At 44.9% G+C, this 16237-nt stretch overlaps 1 protein-coding gene across 1 annotated transcript in view; it reads right to left on the bottom strand.

Moving 5' to 3' along the window:
* slc12a5a (solute carrier family 12 member 5a) overlaps positions 1-15395 on the bottom strand; it is a gene marked incomplete at both ends in the record, with an annotated part of 263063 nt that extends 247668 nt beyond the window's left edge. Inside the window, one exon of the mRNA XM_080785760.1 lies at positions 15341-15395. Coding sequence (XP_080641886.1) covers positions 15341-15395 — 55 coding nt within the window. The remainder of the gene's footprint in view (positions 1-15340) is intronic.
* Positions 15396-16237: the final 842 nt, after the last annotated feature.

The raw sequence follows: 16237 nt of genomic DNA, 5'->3' as shown, positions 1-16237 counted from the left end.
AGTCTAGGTCTTTGTATTTCTATGTTTTGTTCCCTACAGGTCTAGTTTTCATGGTTCTATATATGTTTGTTTGCTCCAGCTGTGTCTCATTTTGTAATCAACCCTCATTAGGGTGCATCAAAAAATGCAATTTTAACCTCCTGATCTGTTCTTTTGCTAAAAGATGCCACTTCATGTTGTAAGAACATATGCAAAATATTTTTTCAATATATGGTGATTTACAGGTCCAACGCAGCATGTCAAATTTGGGTAAAAGTGCAATTTCTGTGTTTTTTTTAAATTAAATGCAAAATATTTAACGACCAAATATCAATCTGTTCTTTTGGAATTTTGTTACAATGGCTATACAAATGATCTTTGCAAAGTTTGGGGAAAATTCATTCAGATTTACTGGTCCAACGCAGCATGTCAAATTTGAGTAAAAGTGCCATTTCCGGTACTTTTTGGACTATTATCATAACATGTCCATTTATCAAAATGACAACAATTTTTTTTTGAGAAGATGTTATTGGAAAGAGAAAAATGTGTTCATTTAACAATAAACATTACATTGTCATTTAAATCATCACTGAAAAATGGACTCTTAGTCCTTCACTGTGTTCATGTTCAGCTTGCGCTTGCAGCGAAGATTGGGCTGCTTACAGCGATCATGCTCAACTGCTTGCAGCCCATTCTGCAGATGTTGCTCACTCTTCGCTGCTGCCACAAAGTCTGTTGTGAGTTTGACCCCACGCTCAGCACAGTAATTGACGACGTTGATAGCACGCACATTCATCACACCTGCCTGGAATGATGCACTGGTAGCCCAATCCTCTACATTGAGTGACATAAATGCTGGATCGATCTGCAGCTGGTGCTTACCAAACCAGCAGTCTGGGTTGGCAAGGTCAGCCAACCTGGTGGTCAGTGAGAGGACTGGAAACTTTGGCTTGCTGAAACCAGTGCCAATGCGCTGCTGTGGGGCTAGCATGGGAAGATCATCTGGCTTATGATCCAAGATGGCATCCGAAAGTGCACATCGCTCATCAGCTGGCACCTTGGTGCTGAAGAGTGCCAGGGGCAGCATCTCAGGAGTCAGGTACCAGAGGTGCCTCTGCAGTGCTTTCATGGCTGATGTTGCAATGCCCTCGTCAACAGACTTGTAAGCGTGCAGGTTGTGGTAGAGTGTGAGGTCATTCCATGCAGCATCTACGACTGTCACAGGTCAGCCACCATGTTGCATAGATGTGCGTAATGGAGTTGGCAAACGCCCGAATCTTCGGCACCTGCTGCCGTGTGGTGATGGTGTCCTGGGGAAGCAAGGCGATATGCTGCTCCAGCAAAGCCAACTTGAGAGTGTAAAGTAACTTGGCCATCCAGCGTGCCTTGTGCAGCGCTCCCGGTCTTTGGAAGTTTGCTGGAGTCCGTGCTGCATCTGCACCCAGAAAGACAAGACACAGCTGCACAAACTCACGGTAGTCGCCTCGCTTGTATTCTATCATTGCCGCAGCACATGCAGTGAGTTCAGCACGTAACCTGCCCAGGAACGGTTGTTCGGCGTTGGCAGTAATGTAGCGGGACAAGGGGTCACTGCAATTGTGTGGCAGCAAGTTCCAGTTGTCCTGCAGACGCTTAAACAAGGTAACCTCTGGTGAGCGTGAGCACTCCACCTTGAGGCCAGTGAAAATGTGGCTGAGGATCACCTCACCAATGTGATGCCGGCACCCGGACCAGAGCAGTGGTCTACCAAGTGAGAGCTGGATGGCAATGCAGGCTGCTGTGAGATGTCCTGTGTTTGATGCAGTGGTGTCAAATGCCATGTTGACAATCTGGTCGTCACAGCACCACTCCTGCAGTAGCTTACAAGTCAGCCTGGCAATGATCTCTCCACATGCCTTGTCTTTACCCTTTGTGTATGCTGGCACGCCAAGCAATTTCAGCTGCTCTGAATCTCCAACCACCACTGTCAAACGCTCCTCCATCTGTGCAACATGGTGGCACATCTATGATGGCACATCTATGCAACATGGTGGCTGACCTGTGACACGGCCGTAGATGCTGCATGGAATGACCTCACACTCTACCACAACCTGCACGCTTACAAGTCTGTTGACGAGGGCATTGCAACATCAGCCATGAAAGCACTGCAGAGGCACCTCTGGTACCTGACTCCTGAGATGCTGCCCCTGGCACTCTTCAGCACCAAGGTGCCAGCTGATGAGCGACGTGCACTTTTGGATGCCATTTTGGATCACAAGCCAGATGATCTTCCCATGCTAGCCCCATGAGCAGCGCTTTGGCACTGGTTTAGACAAGCCAAAGTTTCCAGTCCTCTCACTGACCACCAGGTGGTTTGGTATGCACCAGCTGCAGATCGATCCAGCATGTATGTCACTCAATGTAGAGGATTGGGCTACCAGTGCATCATTCCAGGCAGGTGTGATGAATGTGCGTGCTATCAACGTCGTCAATGACTGCGCTGAGCGTGGGGTCAAACAGACTTTGTGGCAGCAGCGAAGAGTGAGCAACATATGCAGAATGTGCTGCAAGCAGTTGAGCATGATCGCTGTAAGCAGCCCAATCTTCGCTGCAAGCGCAAGCTGAACATGAACACAGTGAAGGACTAAGAGTCCATTTTCAGTGATGATTTAAATGACAATGTAATGTTTATTGTTAAATAAACACATTTTTCTCTTTCCAATAACATCTTCTCAAAAACTATTTGTTGTAATTTTGATAAATGGACATGATAATAGAAAATGGGAGTCCAAAAAGTACCGAAAATGGCACTTTTACTCAAATTTGACATGCTGTGTTGGACCAGTAAATTTGAATGAATTTTCCCCAAACTTTGCAAAGATCATTTTTATAGCCATTGTAACAAAATTCCAAAAGAACAGATTGGTATTTGGTCGTTAAATATTTTGCATTTAATTAAAAAAAAACACCGAAAATTGCACTTTTACCCAAATTTGACATGCTGCGTTGGACCTGTAAATCACCATATATTGAAAAGATATTTTGCACATGTTCTTACAACATGAAGTGGCATCTTTTAGCAAAGGAACAGTTTGATATTTGGTCGTTAAATATTTTGCATTGAATTTTGATGCACCCTAACCCTCATCAGTCTTGTTCCCCCAGTCAGTGTTTGTCGAGTCATACTGTATATCCTATAGTCACCTGTTTCAGTCTGTTTTTTAAGTTATTTCATGTTCACCCTGTTCTTCTGAATTAAAACCCCATTTCATGGTTTCCAACACTATACATGCCTGGCTGTCCTTATTACCTCACCTACACGTGACAGTCTTGTCCATAGAGTTCCATTATAATCTATGTTTTATTGCTTTTTAATGCTTTAAAAAAAAATCATTAATGGGTACTTAGAAAAGCGCTATATAAATTCCAGGTATTGTGCTTATCCTTATACGGCTCAGTAGGGAGTTGTGCGACTTCTCAGCATGGCGACATTATAACGGCAATTTCTCGGGAGAGCTCTGCTGCACTTTGTGTGCATGTGTGACGCGTGTATATGCTTTGTGCGTGTGTGTGTGTGTGTGTTTGTGTGTCTGCTTTGTGTGCGTGTACATGCACAGTACAGTATGTGACGTGCTCATGTCTTGTGTCGTGCGAGCGAGCGCACGCCGGGCCTTTATGTAACATCAGCGCGGGGCTGATTTGTCAGAGATATTCATTAGTGCAGAATGAGTCAACGGGCTTATAGGATTAGAACAAAAGGTCCATAAGCACTAATTATCCCATTCTGACCTGAGATCAGATTCATACGAGGTTTCCACTGGACACACACTGGTCTGATGAACCCATTCATGACCTGAGATCAGATTCTAAAAATGTCAAGTCGTTCTTCGATTTTTCAAAAAATAGCAGACCTACAATCTCGTTGCGCGCCACTCGGTGGCGCGCTATGAGCTTGTAGATCTGCTATTTTTCAATAGCTAAAGCATAACATGATGCTATAACACCAAAATGGGTTCCCGTTCAGAATGGGTTATATACCCCTCCACTTTACCCATTATTTAATTGAGAAAACCAAGCTATGAATAAAATATGCAGTTGGTCTTTATACTCTGAATACTCTCTGAATTATTGGTTGCCATACTACTAATTAGCAAACATCGTCTTTTTATACCCACACAATTGTATCCCCACCTTCTCATTATTACTCACCTTTGTTTAATTTGACGCAACGTGTAATTATAACCGTCTATGTTTCATTTGCTGCTTAGCAAATGATCCGTAAGTTAACCCATTCTGAACGGGAACCCATTTTGGTGTTATAGCATCATGTTATGCTTTAGCTATTGAAAAATAGCAGATCTACAAGCTCATAGCGCGCCACCGAGTGGCGCGCTACGAGATTGTAGGTCTGCTATTTTTGAAAAAAAACGACTGACATTTTTTTAATCTGATCTCAGGTCAGAATGGGTTATAATCAGACCAGTGTGTGTCTAGTGGAAACCTCGTATGAATCTGATCTCAGGTCAGAATGGGTTAAAGGAAGATTGCATGATGGCCAGGGAGTCATTTTCTTTTTACAGTGCAGTGTTTGTGGAGAGAGTTACTTTCATTGTGGCATCCCAATTGTGAGCAATAAACTGTAGGAGAACATTAAAATAATAATGTGAAAAAAAAAAAAGAAAGCTCACAGTAACCGTGCTGTGTGCATTATTTAAATATAATTTCGTTTTTTTGTGATTAAGTGGCTATAACCCATTCTGGGGCGGGAAGCCGGGAACCCCCTTTGGTGTTTTATAACTACCGGTATAAGCGTTATGTTGTACTTTTTAGCTATTGAAAAATAGCAGATCTACAAGCTCATAGCGCGCCACTCGGTGGCTTGTAGGTCTGCTATTTATGAAAAATTGTGAAAATGCGGCACAAATCTAATATATATTCATATATATATATATTATAATATATATTATTTCAGAATACTGTTTTTCATTTCGACGTCAGGCCTAAATGGGTTTTATAAATGGCCAACCACTTGAAACCCACAGCATCCATATTCTTTTTGCCACGGAGATTTGGAGATCTGGTCATATAAGGATATATACTGTAAGAGAGAGAGAGCCATGCAGCAGATGGGCTGTAAAAAGGTGTATCAAAAGTGTGTCGCCGTTATATATACAGTTAAATCATAAACCATATGTCTAGTGTCCACCGCCCACGTTGAGTATGATATATACATTTAAGTGCAAAACTGCAAGTGCGTTTTTTGTGTTGTCGCGGTCAGAGTAGACAAACGACCTTATATACCCATCCGGTAACAAGTGTCCGTTGTATTGTATTAGCTAGCAATTTCTCTCACTTAGAGTGCATTTCTGCTCGCTCTCTCTCTCTCTCTCTCTCTCTCTCTCTCCGTTCACAGCAGTGGGGCGAGACAGAGAATAACGACGTTGAGCATGCACAACAACTTGAGGAGGAGAAAAGGCCCCGGGGGAGCATTTTACAGTGTTATATATACAGTCAGCCATAACTAAAACATCATTATATTACAGGCCCTGTTCACTAGCAGCCCCCAAACCATGGGCTCGCAGGGAGGGAAGGAGGACGGATGGATGGATGGATGGGTGGATGGATGGAAGGGTGCATGGATGGAAGGGTGGATGGAAGGGTGGAAGGGTGTATGGATGGAAGGGTGGATGGAAGGGTGGATGGAAGGGTGGATGGAAGGGTGGAAGGGTGGATGGACAGACTGAGAGACAGCAAAACAATCAAACAATGCACACTGCACAGATGGCTGAATGGACGTACATATAGAGTGGAGTCCACGAACCGATCAACCCGATTAACCCATTCTTCTGACCTGAGATCAGATTCATACGAGGTTCCACACACTGGTCTGGTCTGATTAACCCATTCTGACCTGAGATCAGATTCTAAAAAAAATGTCAGTCGTTCTTCGATTTTTCAAAAATAGCAGACCTATAAGTGGCGCGCTACGAGCTTGTAGATCTGATATTTTTCAATAGCTAAAGCATAACACGATATGGGTTCCCGTTCAGACTGACCCATGCATCTATACTTTGTCGTACTTTGTCGCATTGCGACGCGACGTTGCGAGTCTGTAGATCAGCTTTTTTATTTCACGATTTAGAAAACGGTGCAAAGGTTTCGTCGAGAACGACATCGACGCCTATACCTAGAAAGTGGTTAATCCATTTTGGGGACGGGAACCCCCTGTTTTTTGGTGTTTTAAGCATTATGTTTATAATTTAGCTATTATTGGGAAAATAGCAGATCTACAAGCGCGCTATACGAGCTTGTATAGGTCTGCTAATTTTTTGAAACAATCGTGAAAACGTGTCGCAAATCCTTGACCGGACATTTTATATACATTTCGACGTCAGGCCTAAATGGGTTTTAATTAATGAACGCACACGAAGAGAGGAAGATAACCGAGGCTTATAGCTCCTTCCATACTGTATATACAGTACTATAGCAGTGCATCTCTTTCACATTCCATCCACGTCACATTTTTGAGACGTGTGTGAAAGCTGCATCGGCGCATCCCTGTTAGGAAGAGGCTCCCCGCTGAGCCGGTCCCCGCGTATAGCATGGCAGGCACTGCATGCATAACCCATTCTGACCTGAGATCAGATTCTAAAACGCTTAACGCACAGAAGAACGGTGGCTCTTTAACAGCATTCTGACCTGAGATCAGATTCTAAAACGCACAGAAGAATGGTGGCTCTTTAACAGCATTCTGACCTGAGATCAGATTCTAAAAAAAAAAAAAGTCTTCTAAATCCTGACAGTTTAAAAAAAAAAAAAAAAAGCAGACCTATACAAGCTCGTATAGCGCGCCACTCGGTGGCTATGAGCTTGTAGATCTGGTATTTTTCAATAGCTATAAAGCATGACACCAAAATGGGTTCCCGGCCCAAAATGGGATAAATGAACAGGTTGCACTATAATACATGCAGGGTACAGTATATGCATACTGTATATTCAAGTGTGCTTTTTTCTCCGAAACCGCTTCACTTTGAAAGCATTCGCAGGCCCACCCACCATGCAGCTGACCACTTGAAGTTAAGTTAAGTTAACATGTTTGGGGACCGTGTGCATTTTTCTTTTTTGGAGCATGTTTAATTGGATGTTCAATCAATCCATTGTGTTACAGCTTGGTTCAAAATGGAACCAACATACCGTAGGAGGCGAGTATAAGTTATTATTTGTTGGTATCGCATTTATAAATTATATATATGTTTTATGTATATAACCATTAATATCAAAGTGTTTTGCCTACACAGTTACAACCTAGATAGGGTCCTTGACATGGTGGTGCAAGAAGCAGCCGCCATCTTGCAAAGTGTCTTTGGAGTGGGACAGGGGGACAGAGAGCATGCAGGTGGGCTACAGTTGGAGCGGCTATCGGCTGTCAGCTGACCCGTTCTGACCTGAGATCAGATTCTAAAAAAAAATCACTGTAGAATAGATAGCATGTTATTCGGAACAGGGGGCGAGTTCCGAAAGACATTGCAGAAGTGCATTCATGACGATAAAGAAAACACCCTTGAGTGTAATATTGCAATTATACAACAGTTACCCACCCCCCCCCCCCCCCTCCTCTTCCCTATAGCAGGCAACAGCGCAGCACTAATACTATGTCTCCGTTTCTGGCACAACAGCGCCCCCTACTGGTACTCATAGTCATATACTGGCGCTCATCATGGCCACATAGGTGAACACATATAGGTGAACACGGACATTGCTGTTCCATGGAGTGGGTTGCGCCACTAAAAAAAAAAAAAAAATCATATTTCTTCAATGACAGACAAAAGCCACTATACATACGACCACAAATGTCCCAAGAAACTATAGCTATAGCCTCCGAGTCTGCTGCATGCGCTCGCTCTGGGGAGAACAGAACAGAGCATATAGGGCTGATTTCTTTGTTTTAATGGTTATCCTTTCTTATATTTGCGCTGGTTTGAAAGCACTTTTTACTCGAAACGACCTGTTGTATTATAATGTAAAAGAAAAATCAAACACCGGTCGTTTTGAGAACCATTGACTCGAGATGCACTAAAGATTGGACCGTCGGCTTGCTATAACAAGACCCCACAGTGTTAAAGGTATATCGCTTGGCACAATATAGGTTTCCTGCTCATATACTTAACCCATTCTGACCTGAGATCAGATTCATACGAGGTTTCCACTGGACACACACTGGTCTGATTAACCCATTCTGACCTGAGATCAGATTCTGAAAATGTCAGTCGTTCTTCGATTTTTCAAAAAATAGCAGACCTACAAGCTCGTAGCGCGCCACTCGGTGGCGCGCTATGAGCTTGTAGATCTGCTATTTTTCAATAGCTAAAGCACAACATGATGCTAACACCAAAACGGGTTCCCGTTCAGAATGGGTTAACACAGGAACACAGCACAGGATCAATGCTCCCAATTAGCCGACCCAGACACGGTTTGTATGGTTTATATTTCCCTATTATTATAATATATAATATCTCATGATCATCATCGCTGCGTGCACACAGTCAAATCTCCGTGGGGGCCACTACTGTGATGTATAGTTACAGTATAGTATAGTGCTACCGTATACCTAGTGGGCCGCAATGGCAATCTACTGCCTATACATTAAAAAGGGATCAATAATCCATACACGCATATCTCAAGATGAAACCCCTCCCGTCAGAGAGCATAATTATGGCCCGACACGTGCGTGTCGTTTAGAAAAACGACGGGGGGGGGGGGGGGGGGGGGGGGGGGGGGGGATTATAGAAGAGCCAGACTGTTCTCCTGAAGGATGAGCGTGCAAAAGAACCAGATCGTCGTCCCCCATTTTGAGGGAGAGGCAACATGCAGGGAGAGCGAAACACCACCAAAAATGGCATCATTTTCCCCTTGCCGACACCCTTCGAACACACACACACACGCACACACGTACATGCACGTACACACACACACGCACACGATAGGAGGGAAATGAACAGATAGGTGCTGCTTTGTATACATTCTAAGAGTTATATATACAGAGCGTTTGGTTTATGAAACATTTAGCTGCTGCAGGGAACATGCTCAAGGACACCTGGGAATGCCCCCTTATCCCATTCTGAACGGGAAGCCATTTTGTCGTTAGCGTCATGTTGTGCTTTAGCTATTGAAAAATAGCAGATCAACAAGCTCGTAGCGCGCCAGGTGCTATATTTTTGAAAGAAATCGAAGAGCGACTGACATAGAAGACTTTTTTTTAAAAATCTGATCTCAGGTCAGAATGAAAACTGTCCGGATGTATAGAAGACATTTTTAGAATCTGATCTCGGGTCAGAATGGAAAACTGTCAGGATTTATAGAAGACATTTTTTTAGAATCTGATCTCAGGTCAGAATGGGTTATACGCCACTTGGAGAAGCGCTGCGGATACACTGCATGGTCCCTCCATCTCTGGATACACATTTTCTCTGCTATTAGTTGACGAGAACAAGCCACCAGTGGTGGGGAAAAGCACAATGTTTTACTTATAACCCATTCTGACCTGAGATCAGATTCTAAACATTTCTTCTACGTCAGTCGCTCTTCGATTTTTCCCAAAAAATAGCAGATCTACAAGCTCATAGCGCGCCACCGAGTGGCGCGCTATGAGCTTGTAGGTCTGCTATTTTTCAATAGCTAAAGCATAACACAATGCTATAACACCAAAAGGGGTTCCCGTTCAGAATGGTTTAATACGCTATAAACCCGCTATTTGTTTTGTGTTTAATTCGTGTTTTTTTTTTTTTTTTTTATATATTTAAAAATAAACTGTGGCGTCGCGTTATGATGACGAAACCTGGAAATCGAAACCCGTGCTCTGCAGGGCTGCAAGGGCTTCTGGGAAAATGAGTTCAATGCAAGTGAACGGTGGTTTTGACTTGGACTACAGCAGCCTCTCACTTCGATAACAAACCATGGGACTATTTTCAGGAGGAGGATTTTCATGGGTCAAAGCTGCAAATACTTCGGCGTTATATAATGCTCCAAAGGTATAATAAAACATAATAAAACCTCTTCGATATGTTAATTTAAAGCCCTTAAAGTTAACCCATTTAAAAACGCCTTCTAAATACTGAACATTGAACATTTTTCAAATACAAAATTACAACAAAAAAAATATGCTGCTAGTTGTAACAGTACTTGAGTAAATGCACATATAGATATACTTTCCAACCACTGCAAGCCACACTGTGACATCACATCAGCACCTGGACTTCAAGCATGAAGCCTAATGAAGCACGCAAACTTCACCTCCCCAATTAGTCTTGATTACATATCCCCTCCCCCTCCAACGCACGCACGCACATACACACACACACACGCGCACACACACACACACACACACACACACACACACACACACACACACACAGAGAGAGAGAGATACTTTTGCCAAGTCCCCATTCCAAAAAAGAGACATGTGCAGATAATTAACATTGCAGCGAACAGAGAACAAAATTATCACATATGAATATGCAAATTCCGCCTTGATGCAGTGCATCCTCTTCTTCATATCTTCTTCTTCTTCTGTCCTCACACACACACACACACACACACACACACACACAGAGAGAGAGCCTGCATCCTCCTCCTCCTCCTCCTCCTTCTCTCTCTCTCTGGGGCTGTAACCCAGCCGTGTAATGAATGTTCTAAATCAGCACCTCGGACAGCGCTACGCTAAGGCAGCCCCTGATCCAAGCTTTGTGGATGTACAACGGTACGCTGTGGAGTCACAGCACCGTGCACGCACGCACGCACACACACACACACGAACGCACGCAGTGTGGGGGGGGGGTGACCGTTTGGGGGTGACATATACTGGGACTGTTGCGGCCATGCAGTGACTGCCCCTGACATTTGTACTGTTGAAGAGGCTCTCCTCTCCTCTCCTCTCCTCTCCCCTCCCCTCCCCTCCCCTCCTCCCCTCCCCTCCCCTCCCCTCCCCTCCCCTCCCCTCCCCTCCCCTCTCCTCTCCTCTCCTCTCCTCTCCCCTCCTCTCCCCTCCTCTTCCCCTCCACAGTGTATAGAGAGTGATGACTAAACACAGCTATTCAGGTTGATGCACAGCTCTCTGGCCCGGAGGTATTAGCAGGATGAGCGGGGATGAGGTGGGGGGGAGGGGAGGGGAGGGGGGGGGGGGGGGTGGGTCTGAGGGGGAGATGAAGAGAGAGAGAGAGAGAGAGAGAGAGAGAGAGAGAGAGAGAGAGAGAGAGAGAGAGACCTATACAGTATACATCACAGAGCATGACATTTCTGGCATCTCTGATCCCAGCAGCACAGCAGCCTCATGCATGTGCACTTAACATGAACTGTATATGTTAAGCTCCGATTTATGCGTATACGGTGTCCCGTGCCCCCCCCAAAAAAAAATTGCCGATTTAAAACCGGCAGCCGTATATACTGTACCGCCGTGGGCTTGTTATAATATAGATCTGCATTGTTTTGCACCTGTGTGTATACAACACAGTATTATAAATTATAAGGTGTTTATGCTTTCTTTCTGGGTGCGTGATTTTTTTGAGCTCTCCAAATGTGAACTATAATAATGCAATGAAATGACGTGTATATAAACAAACCAACATGTCCATCTCTGCATTGCCTATACCCCTTTAACCCATTCTGACCTGAGATCAGATTCATACGAGGTTTCCACTGCAGGACACACACTGGTCTGATTATAACCCATTCTGACCTGAGATCAGATTCTAAAAAATGTCAGTCGTTCTTCGATTTTTTCAAAAAAAGCTCGTAGCGCGCCACTCGGTGGCGCGCTACGAGCTTTTTTTTGCTTGTAGATCTGCTGTTTTTCAATAGCTAAAGCATAACGCGACGCTAAAAAGACGCATCATCCGGGAGTATATACGTTTACAACAAGACACACACAGTACAGTATATGTCATTTTATGTCATATACGGAGGAGATCTAATATACCGTGGGACTGTACAACAACAGAGCATTTCATATAAAGGAAGCATAATATGCCAAAAAGTGTGACGACTTCCTAAGACGTGATGAATCATCAGCATCCAGGCCTATTTTTGAACTAAACAGTACTGTAACGTATGGACTTTTATTAGAAGTCTCCTCGGTCAGCAATTAGCTCAACGTGGATAGGATTCATCGCCTCCCGGATCAGAAAAAGGGGCCTTGACGAATGAAAGAGTCTAGCGTTCTAAATATAGCCATCGCTAGGCGGCGAGATATATATATATATATATACAGCTACACTGTATGCTCTGCCGCACACTGGCATGTGCAATGCTCCCCTCATGGACATACATGCATGTTCAATCATATACTGTATAAGCCCCCCACGCACACACACACACACACACACACACACAGCAACATGTACTGTATATGCACACAGGCAATGGCGCACGCATGCACGCACGCACACAGTGCACATGCAGTCACACACTCACTCACACAGGTAAAAAAAAGGCAGTGCCGGATATACAGATGCACTGTATACGGTTATATGCACGCACGCGCGCACACACAGACACACACACACACACACACACACACACACAGAAACAGCATCCCTTTTGGGATCCATTTGGTGCGCTTTGGCACCACTACCACCCCCCCCCCCCTCCCCACACACACACACACACACACACACACACACACACACACAGAAACAGCATCCCTTTTGGGATCCATTTGGTGCGCTTTGGCACCACTACCACCCCCCCCCCCCCTCCCCACACACACACACACACACACACACGCACGGAAAAAAGACGATGCCTGCATTCAATTAAATATTCATGTTCCGAGCCCCCCCCCTCCAAATACATTTTTTTCATCATTAAGCCCCTCCTTCTCACAGGTATATAAAGCGTATAAGAAGCCTAATAATAATAATCTCTCATATACACACAGCCTATATATGCCTCTTCTGTGTCCCCCATGGGACACATAACCAAAAAGAGAGAGAAAATCTGCTCAGGAACTGTATGACGTAAAAATAAAAAAATATCCATTCATTGTCAATGGGATTATAAAATGTTTGTGTATAGGACAACGTCTGTGGACAAGACATCAGAAACTGGTTATACTGTATATATATAGGAGGGGTTGGTTAGCGCCCCCCCAAAAAGACAAGGGGGGGGGTAAGCAGTATACAATGAAAGGGTCTATATATACAAACGAGAGCTGGAGCTGCTGTGTCGAGCTTCGTTTTGGTATAACGCTATAGTTCCATCCGTCATTGTATCCCAGTCAGAAACAGAGAGATGACGTATATATATATATATATCTATATACACTGTAGAATGCCTTATGAATCAAAGAGACTGAACAGTTCACTATATAACCTGTTGATAATCTCCATTTTTATATGTATGGTTCCGAGGTCACACGTTTACATTTCATGTGGGAAGGTGATCTTGCAAACCCTTTGGTGTAGCGTGAGTATAGCCATGACTAGAGGTTTCATTCCTAATGCAACTATTACAACAGTCGGGGCAACCGTACTCAAAATGTCCTTGGTATATATATACTGTACGAGGGGCTGGGGCGATATACGACCTCAACTCAATATCACGATTATTTCAAACATTAACACGGTGTTAAAAATGTTTTTCACGTCGAAGTGTTCCTCGATTCACCGATTAACCTTTATACACAATAAACACAATCCATGCCCTTCTCGCGATATCTCGTGGTATATAAGCTATTAAAAAAACCCTCCTTTTTGCCATTCACGAGACACAACGAGATTTGATGAAACTGTATCAATCCGGATTTTAGCTTCCTTCGCTATAGCTATATATACCGCTAGCCGAAATCCCCCAAAACTCCATGCACTTCCAGGGGGCTCAGAATGGGGTAAAAGTATATGACGTTGTGAACTTAATAAACATTAATTCGAGCTCCCGGTTATATATATATATATATATATATATATATATATATCAATGGTTCTATCGCTATAGAACAATGGCCGCCACCCTGGCTCAAAAATGGCCGATTATATTTCTTCCGGGGGTCCAGCTCTTCTTCTCTGGATTTTTAACCCATTCTGGGCGGGAACCCTCTTTTGGTGTTATAGCATTACGTTGTGCTTTAGCTATTGAAAAATAACAGATCTACAAGCTCATATTTGTTTTTTATTATCGTGAAATGGGAGGGAACGAGTTATATAGGGCGGTTATTATAGTTGGCATGGGGTTTTGGATATTATATAATGCTGGAATAATTTCCCCCGGCCCTATACTTTGAAACAAATCACTATAACATTTGGCAATTATTATATAAGAGCCTACGATATAGGCAAAAAACCAGAGCCATTCCGTGCATGGCACACAACAGGTAGGTCAGGAGCGTCTCTCTCCATGCGGGCTCCCAGAAGCACACAGGGCTGAGTGCTGAAGGGGGATTGGACAAGGGCTCGTTTTGACAGCTGGGGGTGATGGGATTAGCGGCACTAGCAGGTTGGCATCTGTGATTGAGAGTGGAGTGGAGTGTGTGTGTGTGTGTGTGTGTGTGTGTGTGTGTGTGGACGTGCGCGCGTGTGCGTGCGTGCGTGTGTGTGTGTGTGTGTGTGTGTGAAAGAATGTACCATATGCGATATGTGTTTAACTGTATGTTGCCGGGAAAGGACAGCAAATGGACGCTACACACACACACCAGAAATGTGTGTTTGTTTCTGCATTGTGTGTGTGTGTGTGTGTGTTCGTCTGATTACGCGCTACGTGCGCTCGAGATATGCACGCGGCGAGGAGGAGGAGCGCGTGCATCCTGTGTAAGTCCTGTAATGCCTTCACACTCACCGAGCGTATATCCCTCGCGTCGGAGAGAGAGAGAGAGAGCCCATTACTATTCCTGTCACAGCAGCCTTGCAGTAAAGAGCAGCAGCCTCTCCGCCAGCAGCAGCAGAGCAGAGCAGAGCAGAGCATAAGCACACGTACAATGCAGCGACGGGCGCACGTCGCGCACGCTCGCTTGCGCACGCACGCACACACACACAAACCCCCTCTCTCTGTGATGACCGTCCGCTCGCTCGCTGGCCCCGAGGCTGTACGACGACGTGCAAAAAACACACGTGTAATTAACCACAAACACGATATACGTTGTGCACTTTTACAGTATCGTCGGCGTACATGCTGGTTTTTTTTTTTTTCTCTCCTTTTCTCCGTAAACGTTTTTGTGCACTCCGCATACCTTCACGGCCGAATTGGGGGCGCGTGTATGGTATATATGTGTGAAGTGCGCGTATATGTATACGTGCGTGCGTGTGTGTGTGTGCGTGCGTGTGTCATGCGCCCCGTGTTTGTGTGTGTGTGCTCGGTTACTGTACGTGACATATTCCGTCGTCACTCACTCACTCACCTTGGCTCTGTGCTCCCCCGTCCCCCTCCTCCGTGTCGGTCAGGTTGTTAAGCATCCTGGAGACCCCCGGCTGGCTGGCTGGCTCGCGTCTCTCTCTCTCTTCTTCTCCTTCAGCCACTCTTCAGCCGTGGGATGGTTGGTTGGTGGTGGTGGTGTTGGTGTTTCTTCAGAAACCCCCCGCGCTCTCTCAACCGGTGTGTGTGTGTGGGTGTGTGTGTGTGTGGGTGGGGGGGGGGGGGGGGGGAAGCGCAAAAAAATAAGAAAAAAAAATCAAAAGAAACGCCGGCGTTCGTTGGGGGGCACGCAGCGACCGACCGACCGATCGTAAAAAGAAAAGAAAGAAAAAAAATGCCAGCCAGTGTCGTCTCTTCTCCTCCGCTCTCCTCCTCCACCGGCCGTGCACTGAGCAGCGAGGATGCAGCCGAGAGAAGGCAGCGAAAGAGAGAGAGAGATAAGGATTTATTTTTTTTCCTCTCCTCTCCTCTCCTCTATACCGACCGTAGATCCTCCTCTTCTCAACGTCTCCTCTCCTCTGGCTTTGGAAGCGTCTCTCTCTCTCTCTCCTCTCTCTCTCTCTCTCCTCTCTCTCTCTCTTTGGTGGTGTCTCTCTCTCTCTCTCTCTCTCTCTCTCTCTCTCTCCCCGGCAGGAGGAGGGAAACGAGGGAAGCTGCAGGAGTTTGGTGGATGATGGAATGCCTCGGAGTGGCACACAGTTACTCTCTCTCTCCCTCTCTCTCTCTCTCTCAACCCAGCACTGATCTCGATCTCCCACTCGCTATAGACACACAAACACCGGCTCTGTCCTATGCGTATGATTATGATGATGATGATGATCTGTCATCGCACGGCAACCCGGGAGTGTCTATTCAAATGGTATTAATTATATACTGTATATCT

This window comes from Protomyctophum bolini, assembly GCF_963924005.1.
Source record: "Protomyctophum bolini genome assembly, chromosome: 2".
NCBI lineage: Eukaryota > Metazoa > Chordata > Actinopteri > Myctophiformes > Myctophidae > Protomyctophum > Protomyctophum bolini.
This window is presented reverse-complemented; position numbering and strand designations above follow the sequence as displayed.